Raw genomic sequence first — 20,169 nt, 5'->3', positions numbered from 1 at the left:
AGACCTACGTTTGGGGGAACTAATGGGATAACTGGGGTTGCAACAAAAGTGCAACTAAGGGCTAAAAACACAATGAAATAAAATAATAATAATAATAAATAATATATACTTCTTAGCAGACTTCTTAGCTTAACATGCAGGGGACTAATGGGATAACTGGGGATGTTGTTTGCTCCTGACAAGATTCTCAAAGTCTGGGGTGATGGTAGACAAAGCAACTCTGAGGTCATGCTCAATGTCCAATCTGTTCCTCCGCTTTGTCTTCAGCTGGACCAGAGCTGAGAAGCCACTTTCACAAAGATAGGTAGTGAAAAAAAATAAAAATAAAATTACTTTTTTTTTTTTTTTTTTTTTTTTACACACACATCCACGACCCACTCAAAATGGCCCCGCGACCCACTTTTGGGTCGCGACCCACCAGTTGAGAAACACTGCTCTAGTGGTCTGCAAGGGCCTTGAAATTAAGCCAGTGCCCAGCCCGAGCCCATGACGTTCAGGCCCTGCCCGACAATAAGCCTGACTGTAATGCAACATTTGAAGCCCTAGCCCGAATGAAAACTAAAAAAAAAAAAATTATTTAGACTTATTTATTTTTATTTGTTTTAAATATTTGAAACACGGTTTTATATGAACTTAATAAATAAACAAAAACGAAAATGTCCAATAGGTCTACCTAAATAACGCATATCACGCTGAAAACTAAGAAGCATTATATAGCCTGTTTCGCTCTTTCTTATTAGAATGCCGTCTATTCCCAGCGCTCACGTTAGACTGACTCACACGGCAGCCTCGTAAAATGTATTGAAGGCTATATGGAATCGTCTTTGACACACACACACACACACACACACACACACACACACACACACACACATACATACATACATACATACATACATACACACACGACACAATAGCCTACTCAGTCACTATACAAACAAACAGAAAACAGAAATCAGATTTCGCACTAATTCCCTCCCCACCAAGATGGAATGCATGCACGTACACATTTGCAGCTATTGCGAATTCGCACTTGTTTATTTAGCTTTTTTCAAATGAGCTTTAATGTTAAATTATTTTGTGAATAAGTAACAGTGCCAATACTGACGACGCAGCACAGAGATTCAACTGCTAAGTGAATTTAACTGAATTTCTGTGGCTGCTTCACAAAAATTGGGCATTTAGAAAGCGTGTGTGTGTGTGTGTGTGTGTGGGGGAGCTTCAACAAAGATCTCTATCACACACTCGAACACAGAGATTGTGTGGTTGAACAAAGATTCCTAGTATACCTCTGTATATGAGATACGACCAGCAGAAATGCACAAACGTTTTTTTGTTAATGGGTGTGAAAATACTTAAGCAGATTTGTGTCTTGGGCTTTTTGAATGGTGTTTTTTTTATCATCACTAGACAACATCGTTGTTCCATAAGCAAGTAATGTGTATGTCTCACTACATAAAGGAATAAATGAACGCACACACTGCAGTCTTTATGAGGTGCAGCAAAAAAACCCGTGTTGCTCCATTTTATAAATTCACCAGGGCAGTTTCAGTAGCTAGTAGGCTAGATACCCTGATAAAGACAACATTGGTGTTGAAACATTGTGTTGTAAGAGATGACAAACGTGTGTGTTTGTGTGTCTTTGTTTCACATAGATACTTATACTACTTAAATAGTACTTAAAGTACAAGAGCTTGGCGCTGCCTTAAGCATCTACAGCCCAAAGCTCTGGAACAGTATACCTGAACAGCTGAGGACAGTAACACAAACCCTTGATATCTTTAAACGCAGACTTCAGTTCAAACTGTCAAAGAGACCGTTTCTTCCCCAGAGCCATCACCACCTTGAACTCCAATATGCACCAATAACTCACGCCTCCCCCCTCCTCCCACACTGTGCAACATCCTACTGTACCCCCCAAGTGCAATATCCACAGTGCAATACCCACCCACTACCGTCTGACACTGATTGTTTTATTTAGTATATTGTTATCTTGTATATTGTAACATTGTTTTATTGTATAGTATTTTATGTTTCTCTTTTATTATTTTTATATTTGCTTCCACTACTGCACCTTAAGTTTGAGTCCCAAATCTCGTTGTATGCCAATATAATAATAACAATAAAGTAAAATCTAATCTAATCTAATCATATATACCTATTTATATATACCTATGTATTACCCTCTTTTAATCTTGCATATTTTCCATTTTAGGTTATCACTGGTCTTGTTGTTTATTTCAAAGACCTTCTTTTCATGTTTGTCAAGCGCGTTGCATTGTCACTCCCGCACACTTGAAAGAGAACACTTGACTCCACTGCAAATGTCACTTTATTAGATCAGTAGCTGAGTGCTCACGGTGAGAACGCTTAACGTTCTGTTCCATCCCAGCGCTGAGCAACTGCCACCTAGCGCGCAAAATAGCAATGGTACTCATCGCTTTTTTCAACGTTTTGGTTGAGGAAGCAGCAACTGAAGATGACATGGTCGGCGTCGAGCGTGGGGTTGTGTACCGTTCACATTTGAACCGGTACCCAACGGTACCTTTTTTCTGTACTTTAGTCTACCTACCTCTGTTGTAAAAAAAAATATTTCAAACTTCAAATTATTTATTATCATTATTATTTATTTAGAACACTTTGTTAATATATATATATACCGTAATTCCTCTAATAGTAACCCCGGCTTGTATTTGTTTCAACTGTAGCGGGTACCAGGCTTGTATTAGGAGGAGGCCTGTATAAGAGGGAGGCCTATATTTCAAATTTTCTAACGGATCATAATGAATAAATCAATTTTGTGTCAGTTTGAACCCAGTAAAATGTACTGGGTTCATTTATTGAAACCAAGTACTGTATGAAATAGTAAACAGTGCAATTACAGGTGGTCACTGGTCATTTCAACGTTTTCAAAGTGAAATCAAGTAACTTTACCTCAGCAGCTCAGTATGCAGCTCAGTATATTAGTAACCCGGCTTGTATTAGGAGGCCGGCTTATAATTGCTTAGCTCAAGAGCGCACCCGGCCATTAATAGAGACCCGGCTTGTATTTGAGACCCGGTTACTATTAGAGGAATTACGGTATATAATATTGCAGCGAGCGTTGTCTGCATCTAGCTTTGTAAAGTGTAACCACACTGGCGACCGTTTTCGGCTTGCCATTGCCCCGACTGCTTTGTTGTTGAATCAAGTCAAATCCTAGGTAAGCGCGTAAAAAATTATAAATTTTTTTAATAAAAGATTCTTCTTTTTACAGTACTGAAATGTGGCACCGGTGGATCTCACGTGAATCGGTACTCTGTAGTACCGACGTGATTCTGGTCCGTACCCTTAAAAGTACCGGATTCGGTCCCCATCCCTAGTAGAGTGTAATCGCTAATATGCATCGCGTTGAAGACCAGGAGGATGCGACGCTGCTCTCTGCTGTTCTTGGCGAAAATAGCACTTCTGTGACAAACGCGTCTGCCTTTAATGACCCGTCCGCATGTGACCGATGTAAGAGCATCCGTGTACTGATCTGTGTACTGATCTGTGTACCGAGTCCTGTGTACTGATCTGTGTACTGAGTCCTGTGTACTGAGTCCTGTGTACTGAGTCCTGTGTACTGAGTCCTGTGTACTGATCTGTGTACTGATCTGTGTACTGAGTCCTGTGTACTGAGTCCTGTGTACTGAGTCCTGTGTACTGATCTGTGTACTGATCTGTGTACTGATCTGTGTACTGATCTGTGTACTGATCTGTGTACTGATCTGTGTACTGATCTGTGTACTGAGTCCTGTGTACTGAGTCCTGTGTCCTGTGTACTGAGTCCTGTGTACTGAGTCCTGTGTACTGATCTGTGTACTGATCTGTGTACTGATCTGTGTACTGATCTGTGTACTGAGTCCTGTGTACTGAGTCCTGTGTACTGAGTCCTGTGTCCTGTGTACTGAGTCCTGTGTACTGAGTCCTGTGTACTGAGTCCTGTGTACTGAGTCCTGTGTACTGATCTGTGTACCGAGTCCTGTGTACTGATCTGTGTACCGAGTCCTGTGTACTGAGTCCTGTGTACTGAGTCCTGTGTACTGAGTCCTGTGTACTGAGTCCTGTGTACGGAGTCCTGTGTACTGATCTGTGTACTGATCTGTGTACTGAGTCCTGTGTACTGATCTGTGTACTGAGTCCTGTGTACTGATCTGTGTACTGAGTCCTGTGTACTGATCTGTGTACTGAGTCCTGTGTACTGAGCCTAGCCAGAAAGTGCTTTGGGTCGCGACACGTAGATTGAGAACCGCTGGATTAAATGAATAAGTAATATAAAAAAGAATATATATATATATACTGTATAATGGTACCATCCCCCACTCTGACCCTCCTCCCTGCCCTTCAGATGTATATATACTGTATAATGATACCATCCCCCACTCTGACCCTCCTCCCTGCCCTTCAGATATATATATACTGTATAATGATACCATCCCCCACTGTGACCCTCCTCCCTGCCCTTCAGATATATATATATATACTGTATAATGGTACCATCCCCCACTGTGACCCTCCTCCCTGCCCTTCAGATGAAGGACTATATATATATATCTATATATACTGTATAATGGTACCATCCCCCACTGTGACCCTCCTCCCTGCCCTTCAGATATATATATACTGTATAATGGTACCATCCCCCACTGTGACCCTCCTCCCTGCCCTTCAGATGAAGGACTATATATATATCTATATATACTGTATAATGGTACCATCCCCCACTGTGACCCTCCTCCCTGCCCTTCAGATATATATATACTGTATAATGGTACCATCCCCCACTCTGACCCTCCTCCCTGCCCTTCAGATATATATATACTGTATAATGGTACCATCCCCCACTGTGACCCTCCTCCCTGCCCTTCAGATATATATATATACTGTATAATGATACCATCCCCCACTGTGACCCTCCTCCCTGCCCTTCAGATATATATATACTGTATAATGGTACCATCCCCCACTCTGACCCTCCTCCCTGCCCTTCAGATGAAGGACTGTAACGTTGTGGCCTCCAAGCTGGTCCTGATCCTGGACGACCTGCTGTGGGTTCTGACAGACTCCCAGCTCAAAGCCATGGTCCAGTACGCCAAGTCCCTGAGCGAGGCCATGGAGAAGTCCGCCCAGCAGAGGAAGAGCATGGCCACAGAGGACCAGGTACCAAGCTAACCCTAACTAACCCTAACCCTGACCCTTTTCAAAGTGAGGGGCTGACAAAGAGGCTGTTTCCACCTTTGATTGATTGAATACTTTATTGACACAACAGTAAGACAACATTTGAACAATAACAATGTCATAACGCTGGTCAAATGGATGGGACACAATAAAGCCACAAGAACATAAAAAGGCACAAAAACACGAAAGAACAGACGGGACAACCCTAAATGGAAGTACAAAAACACCTAACCTGAAAACTCATACAGTCAACTAATGTAAACAAAATAAAAATACGCAAACGCTTAAAAGCAACTCATGATAGGCGGCTGGGTGGCGCAGCGGAGATTGCGCTCGTCACCAATGCGAGAGACTCCTGTCTCGAATCCAGGTGTCAGCATTGCCGCCGGCTTGGGCCAGCCGTCATACTAACTCGTTTGGCTGAGTTAGCGGGAGGGAAGTCGTGGGTGGTAATCTGGCGTTGTGGACAGTGACTCCTACAGGTCAGGTCTGGGCGCCTGCACAGCGAAAGGCAGGAAGTGGTGAAGGCAGCGTGACCTATCACGCGTTACACTTCACCAATGAGAGTCCGCGCTGTCGGGTGAAAAGAGAGCCGCTGGCTGTCTCCGCATGTGTCGGAGGAAGCATGTGGTAGACCTCAGGGCTCCCTTGACCGACCAGTAGGGGGCACATGCGCACTACGACCAGGTAGGGAAGGGGGGGAATTGGCATAATGACTAAATTGGGATGGGAGGAAAAAGCACAGAAAATCAGGCAGATAAAAAGAGGATTAAAAAAAAAAAGCAACTCATGATAAAAGAGATAAAAAAACAAATGAATATCAATTTGAGTTGCTGCTGAGCCATGATTTTAGGGCGGATTTAAATCCGAGAGGGGAGTTCAGGAATGTTGGCAGGGTATTCCACATCACAGTAGCAGAGATGGCAGATCCGATTTGGGTGATCCGATCACAGGCGGGCAGCTCTGAGTACAGCTGGGAATGCACCCAAGACACACTGAGGAGTCCTGGGCCAGAACCACCTAGTCATCTGTGGGTCACATTAACACTTTCTGCGCCATACCCGACATTTCTCGGGTTATCTCGCCAGCGGTTGAGCGCCATACCCGATACTGCTAGGTGGCAGTATCGCCTACCACACTGTATTCACACTGTGTGTTACATTTGATATGGTCCGGGCGGAGAATTAGCCATTTCATGTCAGGGACCCGATGGACATCAATACTGGAAATCGCGATCAGACAATTGGAATATTCATTTTGGAATACCTCCTATCAAAGGTAAGGACTATATGACGTCAATCCTAGCCAGGTGGAAACAGCCTCATAATGATTCCTTTCCTTTGTTTCCTTTCCTGCTTCCTCTGATAAGAAGAGACCCATATATCCCAGTCTTCACACAGATGCCAAATTCCACTTCTCCTTCCTAATTCCTCTCTCTTTCTCGGTCTCTCCCTCCATCTCTCTGTATCTCTCTCTCACTCTTTCTCTGTCTCTCCCTCTATCTGAGTCATGGTCTGATGGATCCTATCGAAATAATTTCTCTATCTTGCGCGCTCTCTCTCTCTCTCTCTCTCTCTCTCTCTCTCTCTCTCTGTCTCTCTGTGATCCTCCTCCACCATACCTGTCTCTCTGCCGTTGGTATTTTCTGTGTTTCTCTCTCCATCCTCCTGCTCGCATGTATGTGTCATATGCCTGTCCAAGTACAAATATATACACACACACACACACACACACACGTTCCCTCTATAGACCACTGCACTTCCGCATTACTCCTGGGCAATCTGCGCATGCGTAGTTCGGGAGTAGGTGCAGAAAAGTAACTATAGCTCGACCGAGAAATTGCCGATCGACTTGGGATTTGGGTCTCTCCATGTTCAGGAGACTCGGGCGTATATAAAAGTCTATTGGATCATGTCTCCTGCACCCCCACAGCCGTAGCTACGACCACTTAGTAGTGGTGACCTCAGGAAGCTCCAGGTGGTCCAGAACAGGGCAGCACGGTTGGTACTGGGCTGCTCACTAAGGTCTAATGTGAGCCGTATGCATGCCCGCCTCTCTTGGCTTAACGTTGAAAATAGATTATAAAAGATTATATCTTTTAATATACTTGTGCTGTTCAAGTTGGTCATGAGCAGTAAAACTCCTGTTTTTATACATAATCAGATTATTTTTAGTAATACTGTGCACAAGCATTACACTAGAGGTTCCAGTAGTGGGCAGCTTGAATTGCCAGGTCCTAGAACCAGCGCTTGGGGAGATCTTTTATTTTTAGAGCATTAACTCTTTGGAATGGCCTGCCTCGGAACTTCTGCTGCATTTACAGTAGATTCACTTTAAAAATAATCTTAAATTGTTTTTAAATTGTTTTTAACACTGTAAAGTAATTTTTTTTGTTTTACACTAATGTAATTTTAGCTATATTAATTGTTACAGTAGGTTCATTATGCATTGTGTGTACTGACTTTTAATAATTATGTTTTTTGCAATAGTGATTGTTTTTGTATTTTTTTTGTTTTTTTTTTTTTTTTTTGGACCCCAGGAAGACTAGCTGGTTGCTATCGCACCAGCTAATGGGGATCCCTAATCAAATCAAATCAAATCAAATCAAATAACTTAATGTCAAGGCTCTCATCCACATTCATACATTTTCTCCCCCCACTATCTCTCCTCCATGAGCTCAATGTATTGAACACTTTTGTCTACGTACTTGACTTCTATTTTATACTTACTATACTTATTTTATACTTATCTATTTTTATCTAGCACAATCTCTGGAGCAAAACGGAAAGAAGCATTTTATATAAAGAAACTTGAAACTTGAACTTGTAACGCGGAAGTGCAGTGGTCTACTATACATCTTCGTTTTCTTAAACCACAAGTCTGAGCCGCCATCTGCTGGTGAGATTGGGTACTGCAGCTGCTTCGTGTCAACTCAGGACAGTCATCGGCCCTAATATTATATCCTGTGTGTCTGTGTGTGTTTGTGCACGTGTGGCTGTGTTTATGCCCACGCGCTGTCTTCCGTGTGTGTGTGTTTACCTCCTGTGTGTGCCCTCCAGGCGGCGTGCGCCCCCCCCTCCGCCCAGCAGGCGCGCACCCAGCAGGCGTCGGCGGCCGCGGACCAGACGGCCACCATGGCCAAGCTGTTCGCCGCCTACGACGTGTGCGAGACGTCCCACCACCTGCAGATCACACACCTGGACCTGCACATCTGTGATGACCTCCACGTGCAGGACACAGGTGACTCATATACACACACGGGCATACACACACACACGCACGCACACACGCACGCACACACAGGCACACACACGCACACACACACGCGCACACACGCACACACACACACACACACACACACACACACACGGGCACACACACACACACACACCCTCATACACACGCACACACACACGCACACACACACACGCACACGCACACACACACACACACACACGCACACACGGGCACACACACACACGCACGCGTGCACACGCACACACACACACACACGGGCACACACACGGGCACACACACACAGGCACACACACACGGGCATACACACACACACACACACACACCCTCATACACACACACACACACACACACACCCTCATACACACACACACACACACACACATACACACCCTCATACACACACACCCTCATACACACACACACACACACACACACATACACACCCTCATACACACACACACACGCACACCCTCATACACACACCCACACCCTCATACACACACACACACACCCTCATACACACACCCTCATACACACACATACATACCATGTGAAAAATTCTGCAGATTTATTATAAATGTTCTGTTATGGCCTGTAAACTGATGTTTACAGATACTGACATATATTCTCTCTCTCTCATCCTCTCTATCTCTCCCTCCATTTGTTGTTCTCTCTCTCTCTCTCTCTCTCCTTCGCCTCTCGCTCTCTCTCTCTCTCTCCCTCGCCTCTCTCTCTCTCTCTCTCTCTCTCTCTCTCTCTCTCTCCCTCTAGTGAGCAATAAGAGGATAACAGGAGGAGCCATGCAGTTATCTTTCAGTCTCATCACTCTGGACTACTACCCATCCCACAGAGCAGGTACTAGCCCCTCCCACAGAGCAGGTACAAGCCCCTCCCCTCCCACAGATCAGGTACTAGCCCCTCCCACAGATCAGGTACTAGCCCCTCCCACAGAGCAGGTACAAGCCCCTCCCACAGAACAGGTACAAGCCCCTCCCACAGAGCAGGTACAAGCCCCTCCCACAGAGCAGGTACAAGCCCCTCCCACAGAGCAGGTACAAGCCCCTCCCACAGAGCAGGTACAAGCCCTCCCCACAACCCCTAGGCCTGGTATTCTATATTCTATATTCATATTTCAAATAGCATGTGTCCGGATGGCAAAATTCAATTCAATTAAAAAAACGTTATTAGTCCCGCGAGGGCCAATTTAAGGCATGAATACGGCAAACGGCTGCACATATATACACACATATATATATACATATATATATACACATCCAAGACAGAACAGGGGACAAGAGACAGACAGGACACTATTAAAGCACAAGAGACATGACACTGTTAGAACAGGATCCTTATATTGTTGATCTGTCAAGTCTAATAAATAAATTCAGTCAGTACAAAAAAAGTGCACCTTCGTCAAAACATTTTAAATCAAGGGGTCAAAAGTTCAGTACTGTATCTACAAAAAAACCTGTAAATCATCTGCCCTTTATTCATTTGCTTAGACTTTTTGTGCATGTGATCTCAAGAAGGTGCTGAATGAGCTCAGTGGCTCACATGGTGTTATTCACCGTCAAAGATGAACAAAATATATATATTCTCCTTTTGGTTCATTACAATTTACTCAAGCCTAGTAACGGACACAATATTTCTGACACTGGGAATCTATTCCCTGAGATCCATAGATGTCCCTAGATACATGCAAGTGGACCTTGTAGAAGTGGAGCAATCTTCCATTTACTTAGGTATATATTTTTAGGTGAATTGTCTGAAAATATGGCTCGGGCTTAAAGGGGAACTCCAACATTTTGGGAAATTAGCTTATTTAACATCTTCCCTGGAGTTAGACAAGAAGATACATACCTTTTTTGTCTCTGTGCGTGCATTTTAGCTTTGGGAATAGACGCTCCGTTAGCATAGCTTAGCTTCATCACTGGAAGTGAGGCAGGACAGTAGCCTTACAGTGCCTTACAGTGTATTGCAAGGTCTGACATTGACCAAACTTGATATGCATGACCTTGGTGGGCTCTAGGTCAACTCCTGAAAAGGGGGTCAATGTCAGACTTTGCAATCAAAAGTTAGGGGGCTAATAACCCTTGCCATAATTTCAGTGCGCCCCCTAACTTTTGATTGCAAGGTCTGACATTGACCCCCTTTTCAGGAGTTGACCTAGAGCCCACCAAGGTCATGCATATCAAATTTGGTCAATGTCAGACCTTGCAATACACTGTAAGGCACTGTAAGGCTACTGTCCTGCCTCACTTCCAGTGATGAAGCTAAGCTATGCTAACGGAGCGTCTATTCCCAAAGCTAAAATGCACGCACAGAGACAAAAAAGGTATGTATCTTCTTGTCTAACTCCAGGGAAGATGTTAAATAAGCTAATTTCCCAAAATGTTGGAGTTCCCCTTTAAGAGGCTAAAAGGGGCAAAAAACTATCCTGATTTATTTTGTACATAATCTCACACCCACATCCAAAAACGTTTTGCACACATTCATTTAGTTTTGACAGTTATTGAGACTTGAGAGTAAATCATTTTGAATATAGCCACCAGTGATGTCATCTGGGACATTCAATTCTTGTTTTGTGTTAATTACAACACAATCAAATCATGTGTATGAAATACCTTGTCTTATAGGGATTGCTACCATATCATTTCACGGAGCTCTAATTAACACAACACAATGATTAAATTTGGTGGCCATATTTAAACTCATTTACTCTCAATAACTGTCAAACTAAATTAATGTTTAGAGTTTGTGGATGTGTGTGAGATTATGTGCAAAAGTGCCTCTTTAAAGTTATGTCCCTTTTCTAGAAACTGTGTCACACGCACACAGGAAGTGGAGACCAGTGTTCGAGTCCGAGTCGCCAATGAAGAGTCCGAGTCGAATCCTTGTTACCCTAGTCCGAGTCCGAGTCCAAGTCATCAAGGTTGAGTCACCTCCACTCTGAAAAAAGGTCTACATTAAACATAAATGACACAGCGGTCACTATTTCAAAGGGAGTTTATTTACTTTGTGACACAATAGCCAAACAAATGCACTAGCCATCAATATCTTATGCCAAAATGTTATGATTTAGGGCCTATTACAAAAAACAACAACTGTATTTATCAATTAACAAGTCAAGTCCTCCAAGTCCGAATGCAGTTAATGCTCCAAGTCCAGTCACGAGTCCTGAAAATCAGTCCAAGACTCGGACTCGAGTCCCACAACACTGGTGGAAACACAGAATGGGCAAATGAGCAGCAGCCCTTGTTGCCCCGACACATGAGGTGAATATCAAATCAAATCAAATGTATCTGTAAGGCCCGACAACACACGTTAATGTCCCCATGGGCCGGACACGTCATCACAAGTCCAGAAGAAACATCACAATAAATCAAGAACAAAACAAAAACACCATGAAGTCCAAAAAATGTAAAATAAAATAAATAAATGCTACACTCCCAGACATGCGAAGGTAAGGAAAAACTCACTAAAACCTAGCAATAGGAAAAATGCACCACAGGCAATGTGGAGGAGAGAAACCTTAGAAGGGCCGTTCGAGGGGGGATCTCCCTTCTTAAGGCCTCTACATGCTACAGCAACTTCAAAGCAACTGCAACACAACATCGGCGCGATTTCAGCGCGGTTGTTTTAGAGGGTCTTGTAGACTGTGTTGCTTGGACGTTGCGTACATGTCCCCAGAATCTAATCTGAACAACCGTTGCGTTGATATTGCGTAGCAGTGATTGGTTGGTTAGCGAATGGGGGCGGGGCTGTCATAGAATAATATTAGTCCCGCAGAGAATAATATCCTCCATTGTTGAAGCCAGCGTCACATAGCTCGCCTTTTTCTGAAAACCCAAGCACATATTGTTCCATAGCATACGCCTTCAGTTGATCATGACAAATCCTCTTACCTTGCCGATTAAAAAGCCTCCATAATTTAGTAAATAAAGATGTAGCCAGCCAGCTAGCATTGGGTCTATTCAAAATGCTATCCACATTAGCTAACCAAGTAAATACAATGGTATCCGTCCTGAGGTAACGTTAAATACAACGTTTGCTAGTCGAAATGACTGGACACACACAGGGACAAATTAAACATCAATCAAGTAATTTATTCCAATAGGTAGTTTGAGCTGCATGTGAGCCGAGGTCCTCTCCATTGGAAACTAATGATGTTACGGTAACGTTAGCTCGAAAAGCACAGAAAGTCAAGCTGCTAGCAACAGACACTATAACACTTCCGGTCGGGGGTTTTCAAAATAAAAGAGCGACGTCTAAAATCACCGGAAATACGTTTATTTTGTACATTATCCAAAGTTAACACGAACCTAAACTAACTTTAGATTAGTTTAGGTTCGTGTAACGCTAGATATTGTAAAAAATAAACGTATTTACGGTGCTTTTAGACTCGCTCTTTTATTTTGAAACCCCCCGCCCGGAAGTAAAAAATTATACTTATTTTTCTGCTTTTATCAATGGGTTGGTTGAGAAGGGAAGCGTCATCTATCTAGGGAACCTAGCTACATACGGGGTACAATGTTACATAGGCTGCGCGTTGATTTTGCAGAAGCATAAAGGTAGAGTGTCTGCAACACCGTTGCTTTGTCGATGTTGTGTCGAAGTTGCTTTGAATTTGCTGTAGCATGCAGAGGCCTTTAGATGTCCCTCTGATCCTCGTCTCTCTGTCCCGTCCTCCTCGCCTCTCCAGGGGACAGCTGTCTCCACTGGATGCACTACAGCGAGGCCACGAAGTCCAGGGAGGGCTGGGCGCGCAGCCTGCTGGAGGAGTTCAAGTCCAACGTGGAGATGCTGAAGAGCGCCGTGAAGGACCAGCCGGGCACCGCCCCCTCCTCCTCTCCGCAGCACGGTACACACACACACACAGGCTCACAAACACACAATACAATACCATAATCTGACATGACACACATTGACACAGGCTCACAAAAACACACATAACAATACCTTAATCAGATAGGACATGCTCACAAAAACACACACAATACCTTAATCAGACATGACACATGCTCACAAAAACACACAATACCTTAATCAGACATGACACATGCTCACAAAAACACACAATACCATAATCAGACATGACACATGCTCACAAAAACACACACACACACACACAAATCACTTCAATCAAACATGACGCAGGTTCACAAACACACACACACACACACACACACACACAAATCACCTTAATCAGACATGACACAGGCTCACAAAAACACACACAGACAAATCACTTCAATCAGACATGACACAGGTTCACAAACAAACACACAAATCACTTCAATCAGACATGACACAGGTTCACAAACAAACACACAAATCACTTCAATCAGACATGACACAGGTTCACAAACAAACACACACACAAATCACCTTAATCAGACATGTTAGACATGTCTTTTGGCATCGGATGTTAGTATTGGGTTTCTCTGACAAGATACCCTATTTTAGGCCCATCGATCTATCAGTATCACCCCCACTATTCACTAGGGGTGTATTATTTAATTGACCCCACTTCGATTCCATTACGATTCTTCAGGCAACGACTCAATGCATCATGAAATCTCTTAATTTGACCACGATTCGATGCGATTCTATTAATCAAAAATTTGAATACACAAATGTGGCTGGGGGAACTGATTCACTCAGCATGAATGAACTATAGCAAAAAAATAAATAAAATCGACCTAAAAAAGATTTAATGTTAGAGAAAAATAAATAAATAATTCAAATCGATTGTAACATTTTCAAATCGATGCAGTTGAATCGTCACCTTAGGATCGATGCATTGTTACACCCCTACTATTCACATACACAATACGCATGCACACACACACACCCCCACCCCCCACCCTACATCTGTACTTACCTGATCCCTGTGGGTTTTGCTTCCTCCAGCGTCCCTTAGGGATGATGTGTTTGGGCCCCTGGGCCAGCAGGAGAGAGCAGGAACAGGAGAAGGAGGAGAAGGAGGAGTAGGGCTTAGGGAGGCGGATGGAGGACTCCCAGAGTGGGGCACACACACACATCCGACGGCCCAGTGCTGCTGGTGTCTGGAGCCAGGTACCCTGGTGTGTGTGTGTGTGTTGGCGTGATACACACCTTTTGGGCTTTAGGCACCACGGCCTTTCACTGGAGATAATGGCTGTGCTCTCTCTCTCTCTCTCTCTCTCTCTGGCTCTCTCTCGCTCTCTCTCTGTCTCCTCTCTCTCTCTCTCTCTCTCTCTCTCTCTCTCTCTCTCTCTCTCTCTCTCTCGCTGGCTCTCTCTCGCTCTCTCTCTGTCTCCTCTCTCTCTCCCTCCCTCTCTCTCTCTCTTGCTCTCTCTCTCTCTGCCTGTTTTCCTCTAACCCTTTTCTATTTGTGTTTTTTCTTTTTCTCCCTCTATCCATTCCCACCATCCTCCATCGTTCTGCCTATGCCCTCCTCTCACTCGTTTTCATCATCTCCTGCTCTCTCCCCGCTCTATCTCTCTCCCTCCCACCCTCTCTATCTCCCCCCCTATATCTCCCCCCTCTATATCTCTTCCTTCCACTCTCTTTTTCTCCCACTCTCTCTCTATCTCTCCCCCCTCTGTCTATCTCTCTCCCTTCCACCCTCTCTCTATCTCTCCTCCCTCTCTCTCTCTCCCTCACACCTTCTCTCTATCTCTCCTCCCTCTCTCTCTCCCACCCTCTGTCTATCTCCCTCCCACCTTCTCTCTATCTCCCCCCTCTCTCTCCCTCCCACCTTCTCTCTATCTCTCTCTCTCCCTCCCACCCTCTGTCTCTCTCCCTCCCACCTTCTCTCTATCTCTCCCCCTCTCCCTCCCACCTTCTCTCTATCTCTCTCCCTCTGTCTCTCTCTCTCCCTCCCCCTCTCTCTACCCCCCTCTCTCCCTCCCACCCTCTCTCTTTCCCTCCCACCCTCTCTTTCCCGCCCACCCTCTGTCTCTTTCCCTCCCACTCTCTCTTTCTCTCCTCCCTCTCTCTCCCTCCCACCTCTCTCTTTCCCCCTCCCCCTCTGTCTCTCTCCCTCCCCCCCCTCTCTCCCTCCCACCTCTCTCTCTCTAGGTAAGATCAGCACCAGCAGTACCTCCTTCAGTCCTCCTCCTCAGAGCCCAAAGACTCAGCTCATGTCCAGCTCACTGGTGCTCAGGATGGCTGACTTCAGCATCTACCAGGTCACTACACACACACGCATGCACGCACGCACACACACACACACACACACACACACACACACACACACACACACACACACACACACACACACACACACACACACACACACACACACACACACACACACACACACACACACACACACACACACACACACACACACACACATTTGAAATGTTTATTCATGTCCACATGAACAGAAGTACAAGGAGGCCTCATACAAAGGACATAAACACTGCCAGTGCAGTCAGAAATGATGAAAGAACAGTCGGGTACAAGGTGCATGGACGGCAGAATCATGGGAAAAGGTAACAGCGCCTCCTCCAAATTGAGCGGCTTCCTATAATTGCTGATACTGAGCAGTACCTGGCTAACTGCTTGGCCTTCCTTTTTGGGAGACCGGCTATTTGTAGGCCCCTCACAACCAACTTGTGCACATGCCCTAGGCTGCCAAAGATACAAACTAGGAGTTTACATCTGTAGCCTAGCTGAGATCGTATAATATAGCATTGTATAGCAGTGTACATAAAGACCCAGTGCCTCATCCGTAGCTAACAGTGTACTGCACTGCCACAGGACCTAGCATGTCCTACCATGCTCTGTAAATAGCTCATGTACAGATACCGATATGCCTACTGTCGCTCTATTGGTTGGACTCTTATTATTATTACTTGTACTATTGCACATCGTTGCGGGCGAGACCCCCCGCATTTCACTGTATACCTGTATGCCGTGACAAATAAAACTCTTGTATCTTGTATCTATCTTGTATCTAGCTGTGAGATGGTCTGCTGTAGCTGTTGGTATTTCAGCATTTTGGTTACACACACACACACCCACACACGCACCCACGCACACACACACACACACACACACACACACACAGATATAGATTATTACTACTTGCACACTATTTAGTTTCTCTGTTGATTTATGCGTGTCTTGGTGTGTGTGTGTGTGTGTGTGTGCGCCTGTGTGTGTGTGTGTGTGTGTGTGCTCTCTCCAGGTGTCCACGGCAGACCAGAGGCGCTCCAGCCCCAAGGCCATGGTCTCCTGTAACAAGAAGTCTCTGTATCTTCCCCCGGAGATGCCTGCCGTCCACGTGGAGTTCACTGAGTACTACTTCCCCGACGGCAAAGACTACCCCAGTGAGACGGCTCAACAACCCTGTCACTGCCACACAACCCTTTCACTGTGACAGTACAGAAGGTTAGCCCTTTACTATCACACAACCGACGGCGATGCTCCATCATTAGCATCATTAGCTCCGCATCCGTGGATGCGGAGCTAATGATGCTAATGATGGAGCATCGCCGTCGGTTGTGTGATAGTAAAGGGTTAACCTTCTGTCGTGTGGCAGTGAAAGGGTTAAAATCAATTTCCGACAATTAGTTACACTTTAGATTAAAAGATTATATTTCTTGATTCGGAACAATTTTATATCACGGATGAACAAAACTTTCGATGCCAATGGTTAATTTGAATTTCAATGACTTTTTAAGCACCTTGTTAAAAAAATATATATATATATAATTTTTTTTCATTCAACTAAGAGGTTGGCGGTCGACTACGGCTCCTTTTCGATCGATTAGTAGTCGAGGCCCGCCCTAATATAGATGTATTTATTTATTTTGTTAGGGAATAAATAAAAAGCGGTGAAAGTGGGTGGGATACCATAATGTCAACAGTCGTTGACCATTTATTTGGGGGGTCACTGGACAAAACCATTGACATATAATACATTTTCTTCTACAACAAACACACAGCAGGAGTCGGAGCATAAATATTGGATCAGATTTTGCAATGTCTGTGGGAACCCTGTGTGTGTGGCTGCACACTGCTCCTAAATAGTTGGGATGGGTCAAATGCAGATGACGAATTTCCCCCAAGGGGATTAATAAAGGTTCAACGTAATTATAGCAACTCAACTTAAAGGCCAACTTGCAGGTTGTATTTTTGTTCAATAAACAATGTGACTAGGGCAACGGTGACTTTCATGAAGAGGGGAAAAAAAAGTATTGAAATTGACCCAGTTTTAGCGTTTTTATCAAACATTGTCGACCAAACCACAAGCTCCACGCACATGCATATTTTAATCCATGGTTCAATAACGTGCGTGTGTCATCTTAATGCTGACGTCACATCAGGTGCAGGGCAGCGAGGGGCTCTGAGAGTCACAGGCAGGAAGCAGAGAGCCTTGCTACTACCAGCCGAGGAGTGATGAATGAAAATATCTGTTTCACCTAACACTATTGCTCCGTGATCATAGCGGGAGCGTGTCTATGTTCCCCGGGTCCTATGTTCCCCGGGTTCTATGTTCCCCGCTTTGATTGATTGATTGAACATTTTAGACCACCAGCCCTGATTCCAAACTCTAACCTTAACCAGTTCGAAAGAGGGCCTAAGCTTAACCGTTCGAAACAAGGCGGACATTAATAATTAATAAAATAATAAAAAAATAAAAATTAATAAAATGTTCAATCTATTAATCAATCAAAGCGGGGAACATAGAACCCGGGGAACATAGGACCCGGGGAACATAGGGATGATCCCATCATAGCCATTCATTTCTAAAGCTAACCACTATTTGTAAACGCCACAACCACGTTACCATATTGTAATAATGTAAATCATTGTGTTGTACATATTGTGTATATAACGTTAGTAGCTAAGCCAGCTAACGTAGCTTAGCTTGGTAGCCAGCACTCGGGGAAACTCCCAACAATGCCCGATCCAAAATGGCTCTCCCCTCCCTGCACACCTCTGTCCTCACAAGTACTCTGCCAGGGAACCCATGGACACGACAACAGCAGTAGTCATAAGGTGTCCGAGCCTGCAACGTTAACGCTAGTTAGCTAATAGCTATCGTGGTAGCCCGCTTCGTGACTGTGATGCACCGAGTGCAGCTAAAGGGGCTACTATCGTATCAACATGCCGGGACGTGTAGCTTGCTAGCTGGCATGATTATGTGTGCAGTGCTTTGCCCCACAGGTCTGAGAAGAGGACCTGCACATTTTACTCGTTCCCCAAACTCTTTTGCATGGCCTGATTTAAAATGGTTCACGACAGTAGACATAATGCTAACGTTAGCAGGGTAACGTTAGCCAGGGCCATATAGCCAGTAGTACTATGACCCGGACGGGCATAAGGCACAAGTTGCCTGACGTGACGTCACGGCCCTGCTAGCGTCTGATACGCTTTTTGATTCGCTCCGTGCATGTTATTCGTGCGTGGACCTTTTTAACCCTTTCTGAGTGGCATTTCCGGTGTCGAATGGAAAAAAATAAATAATGAAATTAGATACCAATGATGTAAACTACCCATAATTGAAGAGTAGGGTTTAACCTGCAAGTTGGCCTTTAACTTACTTTGTTCCCGTCTTAGCCTCCCTACCATCTCAAAACAAAAAAAATCCTGTATAACACTGTACCCCGCCCTCGTCTCTCTCTCTCTCACCTCCTCCTCTCTCATCTCCCCCCCTCCTCTCTCACCCCCCCCTGTCTCTCTCACCCCTCTCTCTCTCACCCCCCCCCTCGTCTCTCTCTCTCACCCCCGCCCTCGTCTTCTCTCCCCCCCTCGTCTCTCACCCCCCCTCGTCTCTCTCTCACCCCCCCCCCCCTCGTCCTCTCTCTCACCCCCCATCCTCTCCCCCCCCCCCCCCTCTCTCTCTCACCCCCCCCCCTCCTCTCCCCCCCCCCCCTCCTCAGTCCCGTGTCCCAACCTATACGTGCAGCTGAACGCGCTGCAGCTGGTCCTGGACCCCGCAGCCTGGTGTGGATCAACCTGTTCGCCCTGGACCTGCGGCAGAGTCTGCAGCAGTTCATGGAGCTCTACAAGCTCAACGACTCCCAGAAGCCCGAGGAGCACGTGGACATCAAGGTGGACGGCCTCATGCTCAAGGTGGGAAGGAAGGAAGGAACCTGGGCCCTCATTCATCAACGTGTCTTATGCACAGATTTGTGCTTACCCTGTGCGTACGATCATTTCTAAGCAAAGAGTGGGATTCATCAATTTCAACTTGAACTTGACTTTGTGCTTATGTCTACGCACAGCTCTGAGCACACTTAGCTGACGCCCAGTGGTAGAATATATTATTACAACAAGGAAATGAGCTTCTGTGCATTAGTTTCAACACTGGCGGAGCGCAGTCAGTCAGTAGCCTACACCCCGTATATTCCGATAACGCTATATAAACCATGCTGCATTCATTCTGAGAGAAAGATCTATTATTCCAAATGCTATTTATAGGGTTTTGACCATAATTACACTACTGTTGCTATTTTACAATGAACTATAATGAATTACGGTTCATACACCACTCGTTATTATTTTGCGCACAGACCGCAGAAACACGGGAACGTTTTGATTATATTTAAAAGGCTTTACGTTAAACGAAACAAGTGGAGTTTCGAAGCTGTAAGCAGAGTCATATGAACACCCACGATATAGTGTTCTTCCCCCTTTTTACTGCATAAGAAAGAATAGAAAACGCATTGCAATGACACCAGATAGTGGACAGACTATGTATATGAT

The 20,169-nt window shown here is 44.9% G+C and overlaps 1 protein-coding gene across 1 annotated transcript in view; it reads left to right on the top strand.

Moving 5' to 3' along the window:
* bltp3b (bridge-like lipid transfer protein family member 3B) overlaps positions 1 to 20,169 on the top strand; it is a 124,028-nt gene that overhangs the window by 58,030 nt on the left and 45,829 nt on the right. The window contains 8 exon segments of the mRNA XM_084331051.1: positions 5,014 to 5,181; positions 8,259 to 8,439; positions 9,229 to 9,312; positions 13,163 to 13,321; positions 15,526 to 15,635; positions 16,643 to 16,784; positions 19,344 to 19,397; positions 19,400 to 19,536. Coding sequence (XP_084187177.1) covers positions 5,014 to 5,181; positions 8,259 to 8,439; positions 9,229 to 9,312; positions 13,163 to 13,321; positions 15,526 to 15,635; positions 16,643 to 16,784; positions 19,344 to 19,397; positions 19,400 to 19,536 — 1,035 coding nt within the window.

The sequence above is a fragment of the Notolepis coatsorum genome (assembly GCF_963971535.1).
Source record: "Notolepis coatsorum genome assembly, chromosome: 15".
NCBI classification, from domain to species: Eukaryota; Metazoa; Chordata; class Actinopteri; order Aulopiformes; family Paralepididae; genus Notolepis; species Notolepis coatsorum.
Note: the sequence above shows the minus strand (reverse complement) of the source record. Positions and strands in the feature narration are given on the sequence as shown.